General features: G+C 38.8%; 1 protein-coding gene and 1 pseudogene across 1 annotated transcript; one reads left to right on the plus strand and one right to left on the minus strand.

Moving 5' to 3' along the window:
• LOC120534698 overlaps positions 1-3,581 on the plus strand; it is a 33,519-nt pseudogene extending 29,938 nt beyond the window's left edge.
• A 4,893-nt stretch (positions 3,582-8,474) lies between these two features.
• On the minus strand, positions 8,475-13,038 carry LOC120534699 (E3 ubiquitin/ISG15 ligase TRIM25-like). Its single transcript, XM_039762286.1, has 2 exons — positions 12,966-13,038; positions 8,475-9,184 (listed from the first exon to the last, which is right to left on the minus strand). The coding sequence occupies exons 1-2, from the start codon at positions 13,036-13,038 to the stop codon at positions 8,475-8,477; spliced, it is 783 nt and encodes a 260-aa protein (XP_039618220.1).
• Positions 13,039-15,119: the final 2,081 nt, after the last annotated feature.

Raw genomic sequence — 15,119 nt, forward strand, 5'->3', positions numbered from 1 at the left:
GGTAATTGATTATTTTTCAAAGTGGGTGGAGCTGCTTGCATTAACGGATGCGAAAACTAACAAGATATGCTCCACCCTGAAGAACGAAATCTTCACCCGCTGGGGTGCCGAAGAACATCATCTCAGACCGGGGTCCGAAGTTCACAAGCTCTGTATAAGATGAACTTTATGCAGCCTGGGGAGTGAAGAAAACCTGACAACCGCTTACCATCCCCAGGCCAACATGACAGAGCGAGTGAACCGGACCCTGAAGAACATGATCGCCTCCTATGTGGGTGAACGCCATCAGGATTGGGATAAATGGCTCCCCGAGCTACAGTTTGCCCTGAACACCGCTGTGCATGAAGCCACAGGTGAGACGCCTGCTTTGGTTGCGCTGGGCAGACACCTAAAGGGCCCGCTTGACCGACTCCTTCCCAGAGCCCCTAGTCCAGAAACCACCAGCTACAATAATTTATTTAAAATGGAGGAATTACGGCGGAGAATCCAACAGAGGTTGGTGAGTTCAACATCCAGACATGCCAAGTTATATAATGCCTGGCGTAAGGAAGCGCACTTTCAGCCGGGTGATTTGGTCTGGATTAGAGCTCACCATCTCTCAGATGTCAGCAAAGGTTCTCCGCCAAGCTAGCGCCTAAATGGTTAGGTCCAGCCAAGATCATTTCACACAGGTCCTGTTAATTTCCAGTTTCAAAGGGGCATCGGCACTGACTCCAAGCAAGACACAATCCATGTGGCCAATCTCAAGCCGTACTTCGGCCCTCCCTTGTCCAAGGTTGGGGGGAATGTAGCGGGGCCACATAGTTAGTGTTTAAATGTCAGTTCTGAGTGCGTCTCGTTTCATTGTCCCATTTGCTGTTTGTACGTGTATCAGTTAATGCCGTCCCGTAAAGGAGGACGGATGATGGAAGGAGACCACAGCCGCAAACCTGGAAAACACCTGTTCTTAATTAATCAATTACAGCCGTCGCAGACTATTTAAGAAGAGAGGAAAAGGGAGGGAGGCACATCGCGCCTTTCACCAGTTTGCTTTTCATTTTCGGACTGTCTTTCAACCTGCATCTGCTGAGACCCGGGTCGATTCACCATCCACCATACCGAGGAATCACGGTGAGGTTGCTCCAATCGCCGGTAAAATCCAACACCACAATTGCCGCTAGTTCAGTCATCCGTATTCAGGACATTTTTTTATATTCGGACTCAAGTTCACAATCATTCTGTTTATCAGTCATTTTGTTCGTGTTGTGTGTTATGTTACAGGGACAAGGGAGGGTTTTATATTTATATTTGGTGCTGTCTTGTTGTTGCTGGGGTGGAGGGATATTTATATTTATATCTGTTTTGTGGCATGTCTTGTTTCATTTAATACATTTAATCCGTTTAATTTTACATCCTGCTTTTGTGTACTTGCATTTATACCGTCAATTGTGGGGAAAAGTTTAATTGTGTAGAAGTACGGCTTGATAGTTAGATTTCTCAGTAAATTATCTAGGCCACAGGTCTTGGAGGTGTAGCTGCCGGCTGGGTAAAGGGTCGGCCGTTACACAGTAAATTACATTTTGAAGGATGAAGACCTATGACACAGAGATTGCAGTTTAAATGATAGTAAAATTGCTTCACATTTTAATCAACAAGTCAGACGTGACACTGATGATGGAGCTCATCAGCCTCCTGTGGTTTGATTAAGTTTGACAGCCCAGTTGGTGTATCTTCAATACCAAAAGTGGGTGATCTTTCTTTCTTTCTTTCTTTCTTTCTTTCTTTTTCTTTCTTTCTTTCTTTCTTTCTTTCTTTCTTTGTCACAATGTTAGCTGATTTCTTCACTTGCTTTTGTTGTGGAAAAGACTTCAAAGAAGGCAGTCACGGAGCCCCGATGAGAATGCAGAACAATTAATTATTTTCACAAATATGTACACCAATGTCTCAGTCTGAGATTCAACAATTCATCTGCTTCTATACTTTTTTCTAATTACATCATCTAACTTTTAATATGCAGAACTTTCTCACCTCCTCCAGTCAACCAAAGCCACCAGTAATTTCTCATTCTCCCATTATTCTGAACACCACTTCTTTAAGAGGGGTGTTTTGCAATCTGACCTATTGATCTTAGCACTGCTTCATAGGAGTTGTGGATGGGCTTTCCCACCAGTATTTTCTGAGGTGTGTTTGTTAGTCAATTACTTCATTTTAACTTTGGAAAATTATGATGGCAACTTCTCCAAGAATGAGGCAGAGATCTCTTGCCCTTTCAGCTTTAAGTTACATTTAGTTATTCCTTGAGTTACATTCAATTATTTTCCTTATCTAATGTATAAACATCTGTGCATAGAAATGTGTGTGTCTATCTCTGTGGCCCGGAAGTGTGAGGCTACAGCATGAAGTTCAAAGAAAGCTACTCTTTCACCAAAGTATAACTGCCGAGAAAAGAGAAACTCGCTTTGCCACTAATACACAAGCGAGGCAAGCACATCGGTAAAACAGAAACTTCCAAGGAGAGAGAAACTCTCTTAACCAATGGCGGAGGGCGAACATGTCTGCAAAATAAAACCAATGATGAAAGAGAACCTCACTTAGCTGCTAATGTACAACCGATGCGATTGGTTCATTGAAGTGCCAGAATCCATGATTTCTAGGAGCCGGGCTTTTACAGCATGGGATTACACAGTTAGTGTTTAATAATTAATTCTGTTATAGCTTCATATATATACTTGTAATACAGTACTTTGTAGAAGATTATCATACATTAACTAAAAATTCCTTTCTTTTCATTCAGACTCCTGTCCACTCACCCTGGACCCTAACACAGCAAACAAATTTCTACACCTTTCAGCAGGGAACAAGACGGTGATGTGTGAGAAGAAAAAGAACCAGTATCCTGATCATCCTGACAGATTTGATGTTTGGCTCGAAGTTCTGTGCAGAGAGACTCTGAGTGAGGCTTGCTGTTACTGGGAGGTTGAGTGGAGAGGCGAAGAGATTGATATTGGGGTGACATATAAAGGAATCACAAGGAAAGGAAATGGTGATGAGAGTTCTCTTGGGCACAATGACAAATCTTGGAATTTGTGCTGTACTCATTCTGGTTACACTGCATGGCACAAAAACAAGAAGACCCAAATCAGTGCCCTCTGCACTCCCAGAATAGGCGTGTATCTGGACTGGCCTGCTGGCTCTCTCTCATTTTATAGCATCTCGCACAAAATGACCCTCCTGCACAAGTTTAATGCCTGCTTTGAGCCACTCTATCCAGAGTTTGGGTTTGAATGGAACTTCAGTGTAACAATCTGCCCTCCTGACCAGTAATGGTTGTGGTCTGCAGGTTACCTCTGTTATTAAAACTGTCTTGTTGTTTTAGACTGAAAAGAAAAATCATGCAAACCTCCTCCACATAACACACCAGTTTACACTTAATACTTTCAAGAGTCAGTTGGCGCTCTGTTAATGATTTAAAATGTAAACTCAACTTGAAGTAGATTAGCAAACAAATCTACTGTATAAGGGCAGATGAAGCATGAGATTCGAGATCACATTGCCCAGCATGTGAAATTGTAATTTGATATGTAAGTATAATAAATAGTAAGTAATCCTGTTTATTTTATTTTAGTCTAATACAATGGTACAGGGGTTAGTGATGCTACCTCTTTTATTTGATCTTTCCACCGCTGCTTTTTCATTTTTCCTCATTTAACTATTGACATGATGAAGGTGTTGACCACAACTGCATTATCCGCTTGATATACTGACCTCACCAGGCAGAGGGGTGGACTTTATCACCTGACTGGATGCAGAAAATTCAATTTAAACCAGGACAGGGGTGACTCAATCCCAAAAGGCCAAATGTAAAATTAAACAAAAGGACTAAATTAATAAGTCTGAAGAGAAGCATTTATAAAGTTGACAAATGGTGTCTTGGAGAAGGCCTCAAGGTGTGGAAAGTAAATGGCACACAAAAAAACTAAACCAATCTATTTGTCATATAGTGGCTTTCACTGAAAACAAGGAACATAATAAATAAAAGAAATAGAAAGGAGGGTGATGAAGAGGAAAGAGTGGAATGACACAGCATAAAGATAGCAATGTGTTTCAGTCAGCAATGAACGAAAATGTCCAACAAATGTGATATGAACGATGACCAGCAGGGGGCACACATGTACTGCACAGTCATACTGCACAAGCTGAGTTTCTTTTCTTGAAGTCCAAAAACATGAAAGAAAGAAATGAAATGTGATGGAGTGCTGATAGACTGTGTTGGAATTGAGAAGATTTAGAAAATTGATGAATGAATTACTTTTAATGCATCTCAAAGGTTTTGTTAATTCTTCCATTTTTAAAATTCTGTGAGTTCCAGCAACACACTGCAAGAATATAAACCGATTCAGCCCAGTTTGTGCAGTGCATCATTCAGGAATGAAAGATGCCAACATACAATGAATACTTATGTCCATACTCTTTAACTCTCTTGACTTGCATCTTTTTCATGTGAACAGTGAATGTGTGGAGAGGACGTTATAACTTGGATTTTGTAACCAAAGTTGAATCATAACTGTCTGATACTGTGATTTATGAGTTTAACATACTTAGGTTTAGCACACATGCATTCATTTGCTAACTGAAGTCAAGCAAACAAAACTGTTAGACATTGACCTTAAAGACTTTCAGTTATAGGAGCAGACAAAGAAAGAATGTGCTTAGGGCTGAAGAGAGTCTAATCTAAATATAGCATTGGTCAGTAGTGTTATGTATTAACCTGCGTTTGTGTATTTTATTACTATTTTGTTATTATTGAGTATAATATCTCATTTTTACATTATATGTATTATTATGTACTGTCTTTTTAAGTGTTCCTCTGTTCCTCGTTCTTCACGGGTGGAGCCCAAGGAGGTGGGGCCACCCTGACATCACCATCCCTGAACCCTGCCCCTGGCTATTTAAGATATCTGAGAAAGCTCAGGAACAGGAGATCATGTTGTCTATCGTGGAGTATTGATATTTCCGCTCTTTTTATTTTTTAATCTTGCCTCATTTTCCTTTAATTCTGCTTATGGTTTGCATATTGCGACTTGTTTACTGTGGATTGCTTTTTTAGGCAAATCTTTTTCTTTTTTCACTTTTTCCCTGTTTATTTTGTTTAAATCTTTGTCTTAAAAAATATTCCTTGTTGTTCTTTTAGTCTGGATTTATTAGTTATCCTCTCACTTGAAGGGCTTTTTGCTATATTTGTGTAAATGTTGTGCCATTTTCACTGATTTGTCAAAGCTGCCAACTTTGTAGCCTGGATGCCATTAGGTAGTACTTAGGTGAGACTATCCCGGGCAGGTTACTCAAGGTCCTGGCCTACTTCTTAATCTCTTTTTGGAGACTTCACACTCATTTTGCCTTTTTCAAGACTCCCTTTAATATTATATAAAACCTGCAAACAGCTTGTTTAACGTGCTAAATCGTACGAATCTATAACAACAACAACATTTATTTCTATAGCACGTTTTCATACAAACAATGTAACTCAAAGTGCTTTACATGATGAAGAAAGAGAAACAAGACAGAATAAATAATTAAAATTAGGGAACACTAATTAACATAGAATAAAAGTAAGGTGTTCTACCTAACATAAATAACCTCAATCAGTCCTCATTGTATTCAGGGTTCTCATGGAAGAATTTGATGATGATGGTCATGTGGACTTCTGGCCTTTAATCCATCAATGTAAGGACATCACGGGGCTTTGATCAGGTGGTGGTGGCGCAGATCACAACCACAAAAATGGAAAAATAACAGAAGACAAAGTAGGGGTTAGTACGGATTTTGATAATAATGGTAATTAATTGAATATACAGATCATCAGGGTTACACTAAAATGAAACTATGAGAAAGCCATGTTAAAGTAATGTATTTTAGCTGTTTTTTCAAGTGCTCTACTGTATTAGCTTGGCAAATTTCTATCGGTAAACTATTCCAGATTTTTGGTGCATAATAGCAGAAGGCGCCTCACCACTTCTTTTAAGTTTTGCTCTTGGAATTCTAAGCAGACACTCATTTGAAGATCTAAGGTTATGATTTGGAGTGTAAGGTGTAAGAAATTCGAAATATAAGATGGAGCGAGATTATTTAAGACTTTGTAAACTATAAGCAGTATTTTAAAGTCAATTCTAAACGACACAAGTAACCAATGTAGTGACATCAAAACTGGAGAGATGTGCTCGCATTTTCTTTTATATATCTTTATGTATATTTTTGGGTTAGTAATGGCTGCAGTCTCTAATGAGCCTCTTCCTAGGGTGTATGTGCCCCCTGCTGGACACACAGGTATCATTGCATAGCACATGGAGGTCAATGCAACCCTCCAAGGATAAGTCTCCCCAGACCTTCACCAACACACCACCAAACCAGCCATTCTGGATAATGTTAGAGAATGCATAACGTTCAACATGGCATCTCCATCTCTTTCATGTCTCAGTGTAAATCTGCTCTGATCTGTGAAGAGGATGGGGTGACAATGGTAGGGCTGCCAATTCTCTGGCGAATGGCAATAGGGCTGCATGGGGAATGGTTGTGAGCTAAGGCCCCAATAGAGCAAGTCGGACACACACACCACCCTCATGGAGTCTGTTTCTTACAATTTGGTCAGAAACATGCACACCAGTAGCCAGCTGAAGGTCATTTTGTAGGGCTCTGGAAAAGCTTCTCCTGTTTTTCCTCACACAAAGAATCAGATACTAGTCCTGCTGTTGTGTTGAGACTGTGCCAGAAAACACAGTAAACCTTCTTACCTGGAGGAGATGGACTATTTATGTAACCGAAATCAACTACAGGTACCACCTCATGATACCAGTAGTGACAAGAACCCTAGAAAATTGCAAAACTAGGGAGAAGACTCAATCAGGAAGGACGAGGAAAGAGCAATTGTCTGTGGCCACCATTTCCTCTTTGAGAGTTGTCTTGCTGTTGCCTCTCCAGTGCACCTGTTGTCGCTTTTTTTATTTGCACCAAAGCTGGTTAAGAAGATTCACAATCGCTGTTAATGGATTATTTCTTTGATGGATTTTTAACTTCCACTTGCACTGCATCTTTTCTTTATTGAATTATTTGTTTATTGAACACACTTTGTACGCTGTTTGGATTTGTTTGTTTTAATAAAAGCATGTGGCACCTTTTTTGCACCTTACCATTGCATTGTGTGTTGTGTCCTCATCCACAGGCTTATCGTACATTATTAGTGGTGGCAGGTTCAAAAGACTCCCAGTCAGAACCAGTAGCATGGAGCAAACCTGCACTGTCACAAAAGTCTTGGTATTGTTCTTGGGTTGTAAAATTTCTAACAAGAACTTTAATACTAGGGTGTTGTACCGTGTTAGCCATTATGAATGCAGAGAAAAGCCAAGAAAAATGACAGATCCAGGTAAATCTAAAGAAGTAGTAGGTTGACCTAAATGTGGTAAATGATAGAATTCATTAAATATTCTAACTTTTCATGCAGCACTTTTGAACAATTTTAGCCTCTAATACTACACTTTAAAGAATTTTTAAAAATAATATATTTTTGATATGCTTAACCCTTAAACCACAGTCAATTTGCCAGCATGCGAAACTGAGTATCTTGACATACATTCATTGAACACGCAACCAGCTATAGTCAGTTCCCAGTGCAATTTACAAGCACGCTGGAGCTGATCATTTAGTGCCGTACATTTGTTGAGCAGTCAACTCTTGACCACTGTCTCTGGGATTCAGCGCTGCACTAGACTAGCCTGCAAGCATCACCCTTGGCCTCTGTGTGCTTGCGTGCAGCAAGGTCAAGCACAGTTGGCTCAGCGATTTACTGAATTTCATCAATGGCGTCAGTTGCACCTTGTACATATAATAATAGATTATTGCAGTAGTTCTTTTTTATAGTTTTTACATTTCATTGGCAGTGTGTAAAATGATCAATGTTGCAGTAAGTGTGATGCTTGTTGTATGAAAAAATGTGTTCCATTAAAATTTCACTTTTCTTGGTGAATTGTGACGTTTCCCTAAAAGTGCAACAAAAACTATTTGTCATCCAGGGGTGCATTAACCACCGCCAAGCATGTGGCAATTTAAGAGTTAAGCTCAGAAGGATGTTGATATAGGGACAAGTATGTCTCACAGCCCTCCCAACACTGATAAGTTGTCATAGCTCTTGCATGTTGAAGCAAATAGGAAATTAGTGACTTTGAGCTGCTAATAAATTAAGAAGGAGCTGCAGTGCTGTTTGGAAGGAGCCAATGATCCATTTACATAATAATCTCAGACAATATGAATCTCTTGCACTTCATGGCTAAACAGCTTAACATTTTTTGAGACAAATCAGTTTTGGTTTTCCTTTCTTTTGAAAAATGAAAAGCCTTAACCACTGTACCACTGTGCCTCCCTTTTTAATCTGTGAACTGGTAGACAATTGAACACACCTAAACACAGCTGGGCAGGATTCATAAACAAAAGAGCTTAAATGCTCACTAATCTTGACAAAAAAAACAGATCCCTTTGCTCGACTCCCACACCATTTTTCCAGTTTTCCCACAGTTAACCCTTTCCATTCCTACTCTTCTCCTCACCTGTCTCTCAGCTCTCTCTTCATCAGGTGTCACCGTGTCGTGGCTCTTATGTTCAGTTGCTGCACAGAGTGAACACACACAGATCTCTTCAGTCCTACAGAACATTTCTACGATTTTCTGGTGTTTCATGCAGATCTTCTCTTCAAGATTTGCAGTCGACTCCTCCAGTTTGTGTCTTTTGAAGGCTTCAGATTCCCGGTGAGGCCGCAGGTGAGTCTCACAGTAGGAGGCCATGCAGGTCAGGCAAGTCTTCACGGCTCTCAGTTTTGTCCCAGTACACACATCACAGGGGACATCATCACATCCTGTGTAACTTTGGGACGGAATGATATCAAGTTCCATATCTTTTAGTTTCTCTATTATATCTTTTAACATTGCATTTCTGTTAATCTGAGGCCTCACATTAAATGTCTGTTTGCACTGAGGGCAGTTATAGGTACCCTCTGTATCTGACTTGTCCCAGTAGTCATTGATACAGTCCAAGCAGTAGTTGTGTCCACATGGGATAGTGACTGGTTCCTTCAGGACCTCCAGACACACCGAACAGGAATACTGATCCACAGACAGGAAAGTTTTGGCTGCTGCCCTATAGGCCCTTTCTGTCCAGCAGGCTTTTAATGAAGGAGTATTACATTTTTAATTCACGTCTTCTCTTGAATTCCCTTAACTCTTTAAAACTGAGATAAACTAAGCCTTGCTTTAAATAAGATGACATATGAAATAGTTCCACAATAGTTCTTCAGCCCCTAATCCTAAACTGGTAATAAGCAGACTTGATAATGAATGTCATTTTAATCACACAATGTTTGATAGACAAAAACATGTTCTTCAACTAAATTCTGAGGGAGGGGTTGGATTGTATTTATTTGTAGTCTATCCCAGAAGCAATACAGTATAAAACCACAAAATTCAGATACATTTACTTAAAGTCTTCATGCAAAGAATAAACTGTAATGAAAATTTTAGGTGAAGTCAAAATTACAATCATATAAATAATATAAAATAAGAACATAAAAATTGGACAAGTGACAGTAGACCATAAAGTCCATCAATAATGTATGTTTAGCTAATAGCTAAGCTGTCTCCACACCTCATCCAGATTCTTCTCAAAAGTTCTCAAGGTTTCTGATTCAACTCCGTGTCTTGGTAGTTTGTTCCAGAGTCCCAACATCTTCTGTTGGTGAATGGACACAAATTAAATCTATAGAAGACTTTGTTACTGGTAAATGAGTGATCCTCAGGGCCCTCAATCTCTACTGCCCTGACCCTCCATACTATTCCACCATTTGTTTAACCAATGTTGTCTTCCTCCAACTTTTGGCTGACCACTTTTCCAGCAGAGATCTCTTTTTCTGTGAGCTTAACCTTCTGCAAGGGACTTAGGAGAACATCACAGTAGCACAAAATGTATTCAATTGATAATTAAAGAAGGAAAGGTCAGTGAAAAGCATTTGACTTTAATGAAAATAGAAAACAGAAACAAGGGAACATAATAAATAACAAAGAAAACATTAAACACATTAGAAATTGAAGTAAGTTTAGGCAATAAGTCTGGCGGAACCACTGCAAAGCCCTCTCGTTATGGGATAGATTCCACACATCCCAACCCATGGCTGACAAGGTCAGAAAACTTTAGGTCATCAGAGATGACTGGATAGAAAGAAGAACACCTGCTGGCAGGTACAGCTGGGCTATAAGAGATAAGAGGTGAGTGTTCTATGTTTATGCTTACCAACTGTACCATGGCATTCTCTTGGCAGTGGAGTTGGATTTCAACTCTCATGCAGCAATTGAGTTATGGTGATCCCTGGTGGCAGGGAGCATCTTAGCAGCACCCATCCATGAAATGCAGGAGACACAGATAGGAAACAGAAATGTTCAAGGTGGCAGAATAAACCACTGAAGGCAATACTGTAACAAAACAGCAAGCAGTGTAATGGCTGGTGGTCAAAAATTAAGGAAGCAATTGGTGTTGGTGGATAGCAACAGCAGGTATGGATAGTGGAACATTAGAAGAAACAGAAACTGATACTTGAACTGGTCTAACACTGAACGTGGCAGCACAGATAGGAAAGGGTGGCTGAATAGAATTATCTGGGTGTGGGTGCTGTGAACAGAAGGAACAGCATTATCTGGGTGTGGGTGTTTTGACAGCTTCAACAACCAATAATAAAACAGAAGTTAGAAAAATACTGGAGGACAAACAAAAATTGAAGATTCATAGGAGAAAGAAACACTGTGGAGTAGATGTCTCTAAAATAGTTGTAGTGACCACTGAAGGAAATGGCTCAATAGAGATGCTTGTGAATGCAGGAGATTGCAGTAAATAGGCTGAAGACTTTGGTGCCTTGTTATTGTTTACCAGCAATGTTTGAAAAGCAGGCATTGTATAGAATGCCTAAGCAATATATAGAATGCCTGGCATTTTTGGGCAAAGTATGAAATATCAAATTATTTTAATATTATATATACTTTCCTAGGCATTGTATGTAATACCTAGGAATTATATAGAATTACAAATGCTATTTAGGCAAAGTATTAAAAGAGAGTCATAAAAAGGCTTTTATTGAAAAGATGTATATGAAAATGAAAGAAATACAAAATAAAGTATAGGACTTTCTTATTGAGGGAAACAAGAAAAAATAAAATTTGAACCTACTTGTCGCAAAAAGGAAGGAAAGAGTTTTATTTTAAATTGCACTTAATTGTCTTTCTCACAAAAAAGTAAAACTTGAAAAGAGAGTCATGAAAAGGCCTTCATTACAAATATATAAATGAAAAAAGAAAATATCAAATAAAATACAGAAACTTTCTTACTGAAAAAATAAGAGAAAAAAATGAACCTACTTGTTGCAACAAGGAAGGCTTAAATGGCATTTTGAATTGCACTTCATTGCTTTTTTCACACAAAAGTACTTCATGTTTTGGCACTTGGTCTTACACTTACACTTGACGAATCCTTGGCCGCTTCCTGTGGACTGAGCAATAGCAGCTGACTGGAGAGGTCAGCAATTTCTTCAATTCTGAGTAAATTCTTTGGCATAAAGTGATTTGTGATCTCACATACAGTTGTTTTAAAATTCCTTCAGAAGTTCCAAGCTGGTAAAACCATCTTCTGTCACGCTCATAACAACTGCCGAACAAATTGCGAATCACCTCGTCCTTTGTCGATGTCAGGACTTGGAACTCACACAGTAGCTCCCAAAGAAGCAGGAGGAAATTTCTTCTCAGAATTAATTTTCATTTTTTGGCCTGTACTTCCAGATTGAATTTAGAATCAATTTTACCTTCGACAGCATTCTCAGTTTTGAAGCAAAGAGTGCACAAAATATCCATTTCGTCATCTCCATCATATTTATTGGCATGGCCACAGAATCTATTAATTTTTCGACGACACTTTCTGCATGCATGTGCATCACTGGTTTTCTTTAAACATATCCAATAGGTAGCAGAAATGAAAGTCTCTTCGGTAAACATGTCTTCATCCCCATATTAGTTTCTTCCATCATCAACTACAATCTCATCCATGTTTTGTTCAATAGGCTTTTTCTTGCATAGGGTGATCAGTTTCTCCTTCCTGTGTTGCTTGAACGCTTTCTACTATTTTTTCCAGCTGCTTCTCAGTCTGTATGTCTTGTAAAACATCTTGGGGTAGAAAACGTTGTGAGACCCACCTTAGCTTTGCAGCCAAAGAGAGCTTCATATGGTGTTCTTTTGATCCTAGAATGATAAGCCCTATTCTTCATAAGTTGGATGAAACGTAGTCTCTCACTCCAGCGGTCAGTTTTTCATCCTAGATCCAAGTACACAGAATATTTTCAAAATCTTGATTAGCTCTTTCAGCTACCCTGGCTTTGTGAGTGGCGAGGCTTTCCATGTGTCAGTCAATACTTCTTCAAGCTGCTCAGCACATTATTTGTAAATTCCTACCATTGTTAGACTGTAGAATGGATGGTGCCCCAAGCAGCGAGAATGTGTCCACTAGGTTGTAGGCTACTTCTTTCGCTCTCTTTGAAGTCAGAGCCTTGAGAACTGCAAACTTAGTAAGATGATCTTGGTACACCATTATAAATTTGTATTCCCTGTTGGGTTGGGACTGAAAATCAATGAGATCAACCAGACAACAGGAATTAAATTCAGAAAAACCATAGGCTTCACAACAACACCTTTTAAACACCTTTTGTTTTTCTGGTACGGCTCACAAAGGTGAATGTACAGTTCAATATCATGATGAATAACGTTCTTGTATTTGGGTGAAAGTTCTTTCAACATTCTGTCACATCCTCCATGGCCAACGGTCAAATGAGCATCATGAAGTACGTTAAATAACTCAGTCCGTGATGTAGAACTGGATAGCACTAATGCCTTCTTTAACAGGATAAATCAGTTTACTTTTGTTTTCCACTAACATCACATCATAGCGATTCAGCAGCCAATAGTCCTGTGGTTCCTTCTTAGTGGTCATCTTGGCCTTTTTCACCTCGCTCACTAACTTCTGGTAAGTAGTTTTGGTTAGGAAAACACTGCTTTTGCAGCGTTGGCTTGCACTTTAGACAGTTCATTGTAGAATCGTCATTGCATCTTCTCGAAACTACACCTTGCTCTTCCATTTTCATACAGCACAGTATGGGCTAGAGTCTTTGCTGAACAAATTCAAATTAGTGTATTTTGTCACTTCCGAACAAAGACTGAAATGCAAATGGGGAATTCTCCATCTGAGGTGAGCGCCGAAAGTCACATGCCTTGCCATGTGACATTAGAAACGTTATTAGTGGGAGTATTTTAAACTTTGCGGTTTGTCTTTTGGCATTGAATAGAATGCCTAGGAAATGTGTGACATTTAAATATTTTCATACTTTAACGTCCGATTATATATATATATTATATTATATATATATTCTATACAATGCCTGCTTTTATACATTTCGGTAACATATCTATCTCCTGACTTGTGCTTGTCCACAGTTTTATTCCTGAGATCTTTTGAAACTGCCTTGCCAGCCATAGTGAATTGTTTGCTTTCAGTTGCACTACCATGCACTGGAATGCTCTAGAAATAGCTGAACTAATCAGAATGATTACAATTGATCACAGGTAGAAACTGATTAGCTTGGTTTGCATTATGTAGGTGATTAGCTACACCTGATTAAGTTTACAAGTATTGTTTGGGAGAGGGTGATCCTTTAATCATCTCAATTATTCTGTTTTTATTATTTTTCTGAACTGTTTCTATTATATCTTTGACATGGATTTTATAGGTTGCATTGAGTAAAATAACTGAAAAATATTTGTGTGTGTGCTTTCATTTTTGGCTGTAAAGTAACAAAATGTAAATTTTTTCAAAGGGGTGATTCTTTTCTATAATCTATCTATCTATCTATCTATCTATCTATCTATCTATCTATCTATCTATCTATCTATCTATCTATCTATCTATCTACACAAGATGGAAAAGAAGTTTAAATGAAATTTCAGCAGGAACGGAAACGAAAGCAGGCCAAGTTGCAAGAGGGTTTGTGGAATGAGATAGAAAGTGACTCAAAATGATTCACCAAGATGTTCATCAGAACCTCTTTTTTAACTGTCATCTGTTAGAGAAAATGGAAAGTTCTTTCAATGGTTGTGAAATGCCCTTTTCTGCAGGGTATAACACTGTCTTGGGATATTTACATTCATACATCTACTGAGGAAAATAGTGATGGAAAACTATGGAGGCTAAGAAAATGTGTGTGTGGTCTCATAGATGTGTCATTTTACTGGTACAGCAAACTCAAGGACCTCATGCTGAAGACAGGTAGAAAAGCATTTATTCATTCATTTATTTTACTGTGAATGAAATTATTGTATGCCATGCTGATGATTTTTTTTTTTTATGTTTTTTTTTTTTTAAGTCAAAAACAAATAGCAAGGCAACAAAAAAAGAAAAGGCATTTTCATGTATAGATTTTTAGGAACCCCTGGAGCAAATGCAATAAATTAGAACTGACAGGTCCCAGGTGTCCACATGCATAGCCGAGAAAAGTAATCCAATAAAGTAGTGTGAAATTGAAATCCGGGCTTGCTGTTAACCACGACTTTGTTCGGATAGATAGTGAAGGAAGCAAAGATGTAAAAATGGACTTCCAGACTGAGAAAGTGACAGATTCAGGATTCCTCCATTGGGAGACTATTAGACTTTATTAGATGGGTTGCCCACAAATGTTGAGAGAGCTATTGTGAAAAAATGGTGTGAGGGAGCCAAGGCAGACTTCTACTTTGTGCCAAACACTCACAACATTACTTATAAGAGAGTTATGTTCTGATCTCTTTTTTATTTTGGATGTGATAAATGGTAAATGATACAAAGTGTGGGAGGAAACAAGATTTGTTTTTTTAAGTAGCCAAGATGGGATTGTTCAGTCATAGGGTTAACGGGAGAAGAACATATACCCAATAGTATCGTTCAAAATCCAGAACTTAGAGACTGCTGCCCATATCACGACTTGAATCCAAAAGAAGTTTTTGATGGCTGGTCTTTACCGCTCCACATAAAGGAGTTGATGGCTG

This window comes from Polypterus senegalus, chromosome 8 (genome assembly GCF_016835505.1).
Source record: "Polypterus senegalus isolate Bchr_013 chromosome 8, ASM1683550v1, whole genome shotgun sequence".
NCBI lineage: Eukaryota > Metazoa > Chordata > Cladistia > Polypteriformes > Polypteridae > Polypterus > Polypterus senegalus.